This window comes from Calidris pugnax, unplaced genomic scaffold (assembly GCF_001431845.1).
Source record: "Calidris pugnax isolate Ruff unplaced genomic scaffold, ASM143184v1 scaffold219, whole genome shotgun sequence".
Taxonomy (NCBI): domain Eukaryota; kingdom Metazoa; phylum Chordata; class Aves; order Charadriiformes; family Scolopacidae; genus Calidris; species Calidris pugnax.
The window spans coordinates 9,417,584-9,427,199 of record NW_015094507.1 but is presented as its reverse complement, the minus strand read 5'-3'; the positions used below and the strand labels follow the sequence as shown (position 1 = coordinate 9,427,199).

The 9,616-nt window shown below is 47.0% G+C and overlaps 1 protein-coding gene across 2 annotated transcripts in view; it reads right to left on the bottom strand.

The window, feature by feature from the left end:
- Positions 1-4,113: 4,113 nt before the first annotated feature.
- Positions 4,114-9,616, bottom strand: part of PDSS2 (prenyl (decaprenyl) diphosphate synthase, subunit 2) — a 118,592-nt gene continuing 113,089 nt past the window's right edge. For both annotated transcript variants that reach the window (XM_014964743.1, XM_014964744.1), the window contains one exon: positions 4,114-6,403. In XM_014964743.1, coding sequence (XP_014820229.1) covers positions 6,245-6,403 — 159 coding nt within the window. In that variant the 3' untranslated portion in view covers positions 4,114-6,244. The remainder of the gene's footprint in view (positions 6,404-9,616) is intronic.

Here is a 9,616-nt window from a genome sequence, read left to right as displayed (position 1 = left end):
ATTCAAACCCTATCTGCTGAGAAGAAAAAGCAAGGGAGAGATTTCGCCAGCACATGTACCCCCGAGGAGGCTGGTCTGGCATCCTTAACACCACTGGGGGCAAGGAGCCCTCCCCAGCCACTCCAGAGAATGCTTCTGTAATGTGTCCATCAAACTGAAAAGAGCTTTTCAGTCTTTTAGCAACTCCTATCAAGTTGGGTGCTACGTCAAACATGGGCCACCCTGCACTGTTTATTGCAAATTAGGCAAGGCACACGCTGGGTTACACTGGGAGAAGCACAGCCAGCTGATGGGGTGTGCCAGGCCACCAAACCCAGGCAGTCCTGTGGACCTGGGTGTCCCTTTCCTCTGCCTGGGTGGAGGAAGGATCCCTCTATTCCTGGTCAGAGTATTCACCGCCTGATTCTTGTAACTGCAAACCAGAAGTTCCTTATTTGGGTCAGAAGGAGGGTCAGCCCTTCTACTCTGGTGAACTGCTCAACAGCGATTCTCCTGTATGGATTCTTTTTGGCCACTTTTTCCCCTCACAATTCACATGCCACAGCTTCTAGGTTTGAGGTGGGTTCACCATCCCACCTCCTCGTGTCTTCCTCGTGGTCATGCAGACAGGGTGGCATGCATATGTGCCCATAGTACTTTTCCCCTTGAGCAGAGAACAGCTGAGATGATGGCTGGTATGGGCGGGGAGGAGGACATGCTGTCTTTGAATAGCAGAAGCTGTTGGGACAGCTCTCTCCAGCTGAGACACAGGCCTGTAGGGTTGGGGTGGAAGGGAGATTCTCTTTGAATTGCTGGAGCTGGCCAGTCTACCCACTCCTGGGGCCTCAATGTCTGGCTAACTCATTAGCACCAGCATGCTGCTGTATGATGACGGTGTGCTCCGTAGACATTTCCACCACATGGACCACATGCACTGGGCTTCCTCTGGGTCCTTAGATGCCTGGTTGCTCTCCAGGCTGCTGTAGATCTCCTCTACCACTGCTAATTCCCTCAGATACTGGATACCACTCTCAGAGTTTGTCCACTTGCCTCAATAATTTACAAGATCTTCCTTGAGGGGATACCTTTCCTTCATGCTTGACAGGAGCTGCCTCCAGAGCTGCCGGTTGCTGCCCTTATCCAATCCCTTTGCTGATGCTCTGGTCCCTCATGAGGGATCCCAGCTGCTTCCTTGCCCTCTAATTCCTGACTGTTGGCCCCAGTATTCCAACATTGGAGAAACTAGTGGATAATTAGCTCACCGGGTTGATGGCTATAATCTTCGTGCATGTCTCGCAGCTCACTTAGGGACAGGGAGCGGGTGGTTTCTGGCTCATTTATGATTTCTGTCTCTTTCCCCTCCTGTTCTTGTGATTGTTCCACTGCACAACCAGCTGCCCCTCTGACTCCTCATCTTGCCCCCTCTTAGGAGAAGCTTCTTCCTCCCTGAATAAGCAAGTTGACTTCTCCTTCCTTTGTTTCTTCTTGACTATAGGATCAACTGATATAGTTAAGAGCTGGGTCTCTGGCTTAGCCACAGTACCCATTTGTGTCTTCAGATCCAGAAACCCCTCTTCTCCTCCTTGAGGGTGCTGCACAGTGCTTGGGAGGCTTAGGCCAGGCCCAGCACGGTGTGAGAAGTTGTGTCCCTTTAGCATGGCCAGGGTGTCCTTTTCTCAGATGTTCTGTCCCTTTACCAGGACCCTGCACTTGTTTGGGGGCCAAATCCCACACCGTCAGATTGGTGGGGGAGGTGAAAACCGTCCTAGATACCTGCCCATATTCTCCCACACACCCTGCTGCCCACGAGCAAACCGCCCCAGGGCAGACCCCTGCATAATACTCCTAAAGAGTTAACCTCAGGAAAAGCTGGAAACAGATTCTTGAGAAACACCAATGTGGACATTCCGATTACCCAGGGATGTTCAAAATACCGAAGAGTCACTGTTACAGGTGGAAAGCCACTGCCCTGCAGGAGGTGAAGGGGAAGGCACCGGTCCTTTGTTTCCTCCACAAATTGGCTCTCAGAGGAAAAGAGGGAAAAGGTGTAATTGTTAATTGTCTCCACGAGATGGTTCCCGAAGTACTGGGACGGCAGCAACGCAGGGCCCGAACAGCAGATTAGGCTCAGGGCCAGTGCTTTCATCATAGATCTCCCGGGCAAAACACAAGCGAGTGCTACACGGCACAGCAAACTGCAAAACCAAACCCAGCCCTTAACGAGCTCTCAAATCCGATGTACAGCAAGAGAGGGAGCAATGGAACAAATAAACCTGCATCAACAAAAAGCAAGTATCACAACCAGCAACAGCTGAACAGGTACAGTAAGTTCCCTCTAGCACACTCCGGTCAAATGTCTCATTATCTTGAGCCCTCTGTGTCCCACGCTGGGTACCAAGGAGGACCGTGGTGGACTCGCCCTGGATGGCAGGTAAGCACCTCACAGCTGCTCACCCACTGCCCCCCACAGCGGGGCAGGGGGGGGAGAATCAGAAGGTAAACAGTGAGAAAATTCATGGGTTGAGTTAAAGAAAGTTTAGTAAGTGAAGAAGGGGAGGGGGGAAGGTAAAAGCCAGAACAAAGGAAAATAAGTGATGCAAAAGCAATCACTGCCAGCCAACTGACAGTCAGACAGTCCCTGAGCAATGGACCCCCAGGAGCACCCCACACCCCATCCACTGTTTTTCTTGCTGAGTGTGATGTTACGTGGTGTGGAACATCTCTGTGGTCAGTTCAGGGCAGCTGTCCCAGCCATGCTCCCCACCAGCCCACCCCCAGCCCACTGGCTGGGTGTCAGAGCGAGAAGCAGGGAAAGCCTTGGCGCAGCAGTGCGGTAGCAATGCTGGTTTGGTCACAAATCCAAACACAGCACCATGTGGGATGCTATGAAGAAAATTAACTCCATCGCAGCACGACCCAATATACATCCTGGTAAATTTTTCTTTTCTTCCTCAGGAGGCTGCTCCTGAACTGGTCTGTTTTGGGCTCGCAGCCCAACAGGGATGATTTGAAAGTCACGCAGGTCACTGGAGGGCAACCCTGTTAGTCAGGGTCTAGCACAGATGGCCACCAGGAGAGGCTGACAGAGCTGGGGCCACTCTGGCCAGCAAGAGGAAGCTGACGGGCAATTGAACTGCAGCACACAGCTGTGGGACAGGGAATTAGCAAGGCAGCGGAGCCAAACAGTTCCTGGCAGTGGTAGGCAGTAAATAATGGGCAACGGCCACCAGCTGTGGTGAGAGGTTCATGCCAGACATCAGGAAAACTCCTTCACAAGGACGGTGGAGCAGCACCAGGACAGGTTGCAATGGGAACCGGTGGAAGCTCCATCACTGGTGACTTCCAATGCCTTCACGTTGGCAACAGTCCACTTCAAATGGGAGATTTCACTAGATGACTTTCAGCAGTCCCTTCCAGCCAACGTTTCTATTCTTTTAAGTACCTCAACCTTTTCCAAACAACCCTCCTACACACCATTATCATAACTGTGGAGCTGGAAATACTCAGCTGGCAGTTAAATGACTTTCCAGCTCAGACCTGTGAAACAGCCATTCCAGCTACTGCAGCTGTGCTCTCGGTAGGAGATGAATTCAGTTTGGTTTAAAAAGCAACTGGGACCTTGTCCTGTATTTTGTGCACCCGTGCAATGGTCCAGCAGTGCACTATCTGGGACAAGTTCAGAGGAGCAGCTGATTGGAACGTCTGGTTGAGCAGCTGGATGATGGCAGTAAATGGTGCGAATGCCTTCCTCAGTCACCCCCAGGCCACAGGCCTCCCTCTCCCCAACTTCCTTACAGAGGTGGTGGGGGGAAAAAGAATCAAGGAGATAAAAATAAAACCAGAACAGCCTTAAGGTTCCACTGTTGCTCACAAATGGCTTAATGTGTGGGGAGTATATTAATACACAGCAGTGATTAATTCACCAGGAGTTTGACAGAGAGGTATAATACTTTGCTTGTAGTTTACCTGGAGGAAACAAGACAACAAAAATTTCTCAATAATTAAAGGCAAATACCTTAAATGTAAGATTACTTGATAATATTGGTAAGGGACAATTCATTTTTTTCTAAACTAAGTTTAAAAAATAGTTTAGGAGCAATCAGAACTTTCTGGTGATAAAATTTAAAAAAATCATTAATTTTTGCTGATTTGCCTTTATTAGTAAAAAGTACAAATAAAAGAATTGTACTTTCATGAAGAAGTAAACCAGGCGTACACAGTTTTGCAGTATGTTTGATATTTCCTTCACACAACTGAGGTGACTGAGGGGAGATGGCTCAGAGTAGCTTCAGCAGACCCAAGCTTCTTGCAGCCCTAAATCATTACGAACCCCTTGGTGTAGATGTAAGACAAAGAAAAGACGATGTACGGCTCCTAACCAGAGCCAAAAAAAGCTGAAATACGACTCTGGTTGAATGCAGGTATTTCTTTCAAGCACATGTTTTACATGAGCAGAACTTCAGGAAACTTCACAGGTGAAAACGTAGGGCGTTTAGCAAAGGCAGATGCCTGTGACTGCCACTGCCTGGGCCACGCTTCTCCGAGTTCCTCTGCTCTCTGCAGCCACAGTGCTACCTCAGGCAGGAGTGCCAGAGCCCTGGGAGGAGAGAAAAGGCCAGGGAGGCACAAGAAAGAAAGTGCAAGGTCCGGCGTTGAAGCCATTCTCCAGAACAAAGCGAGTCCCAAGTTCTGGATGCTGCTCCCGTACAAAGACTGTGTCTCAAGGGTGCTTATTCTACATACAATATTATGGTATAATATAGGCATATATTACACAGACTATTATGTACATTATGCAGCGTGTATTTTCAGTATATTTTTAGAGGATAGAGTTTTTATTTATATTTTGCATTGGGTGGAACACAACATGCTGGTCTCTGACAAACCAGCCGTGCGGCAGGGGGAAGGGGTGCAGGGGGGGGAAGGAGGGAGGAGAGAATTCCACAGAAATCACTCCACTTAGTGTTTGAGCGAGCGATGTAATGAAATCTGTTTGCTGTGCTAGCTGTCTCCAGATTGGGCTGTAATTACACCACAGAAGGAAGAAAGGTAGCTGAGTCTCAATCTAGATCACTTATGTAAACTCAGCCTTCTTGTCAACGGCGCTCTCGGGTTGCCCGCATGCAAACCACAGAAATCATCTCCCATGAACAAAACAGAGACGGTCTCAAATTGCAGGCTCCTGATACACCTTAGACGCTGTCTGTAATTGGACTTGAAAATTCAACACACTCGGGTTCAAAACTTCTCCAGGATTTTCTGCGTTTTATTCAGCGCGGTGAAAGACGGTACTCACAGAAGAGCACTCCTCCTTCCCTTCTGCCAAAGGCCGATGTCTAGCCTTACAAATTAACATTTATTTGGCTTCAACAACGCAAGTGTCACAAACCTAGGAAATGCTTTTGTGTAAGATCGTGTTGAAACAAACTGCCTGATCTGAGGGAAGGATATTCCCTCCCCCAGGAGAGTTGGAAAAACCTCATTCTTTGACCCAGAGCCACACATTCTATACGCACAGTATAAAACCCAGGCAGTCACTTCCCTTAACAGAGCCAAATTAATATTTGATTAAATATTTTAAAGCTCCTACTTACCATGCTTGACACATTTTCTCAGCAAGTTTCTCAAATACAGAAAGCATTAGGCACAGGGTAATTTTACATTTGAATACATAAACACAGTGTGCAGAGACATGACTGCACGCAGAGAGAGAGAGGATTTTCCCCCATTAATCTCCCGGACTGCCCTTCCCCTTGATTAGCGGGAGCGTTAATTCCTGGCTTCGGCAGCTCACTCTCTCCGGGCAGCTTTGAGTGGGTTTCTTGTGACACCTGGATCTTCACACCCCTCCATCCATCCATCCATCCATCCATCCCTCCCTCCATCCCTGGGGCAGGAAAACCACCGGCCTCCGCCCTGGCGCCGTCCCCGCCGGTGCCCAATCAATACCGACTTATTTCCTGTCCATTTGCTGAGGTCACGGAAACGGGACTCATTAATTATTTCTACTGGTGCAGCCTCAAGTGCGCTTCTGGCACGACAAGCGAAAAGCCGGCTGTGACCTTTTTTTGTTTTTTTGTTGTTTTTTTTTCCTTTTCTTCCCCCTCCCGAATTTTGCTGGTGGTGGCAGCAACTGGTGCGTGTTCCTCCGTCGGGTCCTGGAGGGGGACGAGGTGACCGGTGGTGCGGGGGCATCCTCGGCGGCGTCCCCGGTGGGTCGGCTCCCGCCGGTGGAGGGAGAGCGGCTGCTCCCGGGGGTGGTGGGTCAGGGAAACCTGGTGACGGCGTAGACGATGTTGGCCAAGGCGGCCCTGGCCTCAGAGGGAGGGAAGCGCTCCAGGGCCGCCAGCGCTCTCTTCCCGTGGCAGCGGCAGAGGTCGATGGCAGAAGTCACACCTTTGCCGGCCTTGATGGCTTCCCGCAGCTGTCAGAAAACACAGGCACAAGGGGGTGGGTTTCGGCGGGGCCGGGGCGCGCAATCACCTCTGAGAGCACAGGGCTCCCACCACCCCTTCCCCAGGTAAAGGCAAGAACCGAAGCCATCAGACAAAGCTCTCTGATGCTCCGTTTTGGCTCGCCTCTACAAGAGAGCTGCAGGTAACTTAAACTACATCACCCGTTACTTCATCACCTGAAAGATGATGGCTCTCCAAATGGTACACATAATTACACAGAATCACATGGGGTTGGAAAGGACCTCTGGAGATCATCTAGTCCAACCCCCTTACCAAAGCAGGTCCACCCAGAGCAGGTTGCACAGGAACGTCTCCAGGTGGGTTTTGAATGTCTCCAGAGATGGAGACTCCACCACCTCCCTGGGCAGCCTATTCCAGGGCTCTGCCACCCTCAAAGTAAAGAAGTTCCTCCTCATGTTTAGGTAGAACTTCCTTTATGCAAGTTTACGCCCATTTCTTCTTGTCCTATCCCTGGGCACAACTGAAAAAAGATCGGCCCCACCCTCTTGACACCCACCCTTTTAAGTATTTATAAACATTGTATTTATAAAGTATTTATAAACAATTAACAAAAATAAGAGAGACTGTTGAAATATCTGGGCGCACCGTACCTAGGCCACTACCTGAGAGCTTTTGTGCAGAACTGGCACAGCAGCAGCTCACTCATGCTCTCGTTTTCTGCTGTAAAAAAATGGATTTTATGGACACTGTATTTGGAATCAGGCACAGGATGACACACGTTGGACTCTTGTCTTTTGTAATACAGGCTTCTATTTATATACCATATGATTATATTTCCTATAGTGGACAAAAGCAAGTTTTGCCAGTAAAATGGGATATGTTAAAGTTTATTGTAGTGAGCTATATGCACACACACTCAGTCTTCTCGGTAGGGCTAGGGAATTTGACAATGGTTCAGAGACACCTCATATGAGAAAGAAAATATTTTCACGGAATAAGAGATATTTCATAGCAAGCTGCTGGCAAGATCTGGCACCTAAAAACTTGGGTAAATGACAGGTTAATTTGCTACGAAATAACATGAACAAATATGTCAAACAAAACATGTTGTTTTTTCCCAGTATCTCAATTTAGCTGAAGCTCTAATTAGTAATCACATTTATTAAGGGCTTTTAAAAAATTATTATTTTATCCTGGACAGCATCATGAGACTAATGAAACACTGGTACTTTTTTCGACCTTAAAACACAGGTGTCCCCAGACTAACTCCAGCCTGATGCCTCATGCCAGAGCCTGGGAACCAAGGCCAGGTGGATCTTTGAGATTTGATTATCCCAAAAGCATGACAGCATTTAATCATCTTTAACATGTCCCACCTGGCATGAAAGCATGAAAACCAAAGGTGAGTTACATCACTGAATTGGCTTTTTAAAAAAGGGCTTTTCTTGAATACAGGTTATCTACAGTAACTAATTACACAGCGGTTTACAAATTATGTTTTCTTCCAATACACAGCTCAATGCCCCAATTCATTTACAAATACATCAGTATAACCTTATCTATCTACTTTAAATCATGTAAAATTATCTAAGCCATGACCAAGTTGGAAAAGCCACCCATTTTTACAGATACTTGCATTCATACAGAATGAATGACATTTCTTATCTGAACACAAACCGAAGTGGATTCACTATCTGTTATTTAAAGATGAAATTAGCTGAAAGCGTATTACAGCACTTGAGTGTGCCAGTCCCAGTTCATAAAAATTTTATTCTCCACTTCAGCTAGAATCTTCCCTCACTGTGTGCTGGAAAGGAGCTTGCCCCGAGGCATAAAGGCATTGCATAGTTAATTCAACACGTCCTCTAACGAATGGGAATCGGCCACAGAACCACAGCTCTGCGGCAAAGGCGGGGACAGGTGAGCGGCGGTGTGCCAGCAGCCTCAAAAGCAAGATCCCACATCTTGAAGCAACAACCTCTGCTGATTTGCTAAAGCTCATTAAAAAGGTTTAGCGTACCTGGTAATATTCATGCAAGTATATATTGAGATGTAAACAGGAGAGAAAATAGCTCCTAAGTAGTCCTCAAACTGGTCAAAGATGAGAGGAGCTTAGCTTAAGCGTCTATGACTGCATGTACGTACTGTGACTTACTCGTACCACCAAAATCTGGGAAGGGGGAGAATTCTAATGCGGGGACACAATCCATTTACACGCTTGTCTGGTGTAAGCCCTTAGACACACGTAGTGCCTTGAAGCCAAAACAATCGCAAAGCTCGTGTCAAACCATGTGCAGAGGAGTCACTACACAAAAATCAGACTAATCCGCCACTGAGTGTTTCCACCCAAAAGTTCCGAGGAACCTCAAAATGAAAATATGGCTACCTCCTTCCTCAGCTTTTCAGCTAGAGATCATCCTATGTAATGAATGGCTTATAGTCCTTAAAAACGTACCTGTTTTATATTCCATTTGCAGTCAGCTGGTCAATTCAAATAAGCATACACTAGGCAAAGCAGTTTGGATTAGCCAGACTGCATGCCACCTGTCTCAGCTGGGGTTGTAAAAGGGGAAAGGGGGAGGAAGAGTACAAATTGGGCTTCTTGTAGTGGGATAATTATTAAAGAAATACAGGATACAGCTCCATAGGAAACCAGGCTTCAGTAGCGCTGCTGTATGCAAAGCCCCCTAATTTAAGCCTTTAGCTGTACTGCCAATTGTATCACACAGTTACACTCTCACGCTCGCCCTCAATTTTTGACCTTCAATGATTTTTTGTAATGAACTTCACAAACTAAGTACATCAAAAAAAAAAAATCCATGTATCCAGTTTAGATGCACTATTTTTTAATTTCATTTGGATAGGAGCTGCTAATTTTTGAGGCAAATAGAGAAAAGCAAAATGAACTGCTTTTATTTGTTACTTTATAAACATTAACTATGCTTCCTCATTAATTTCTTCCAAATAAAGGAATCTGCTCTTTTAGTCTCATATGTCATCATTTTGTGCAAACCTATTTCTACTTGTAGGAATGATTTGATCCATCATTAAAACACAACCTTCTTCAGAGTGGCATTCAATAATTAAAACTGAATACCAGTCAAAATACAGATTGCTTCAACAGGCTTTTCTCCAGCTGACCTGCCAGATATGCTGGAATACCACATTCTAACTTCTAAGCTTTTGTTCAGGCCACGGGCACTAAAGCCCTGTGTCCTTCT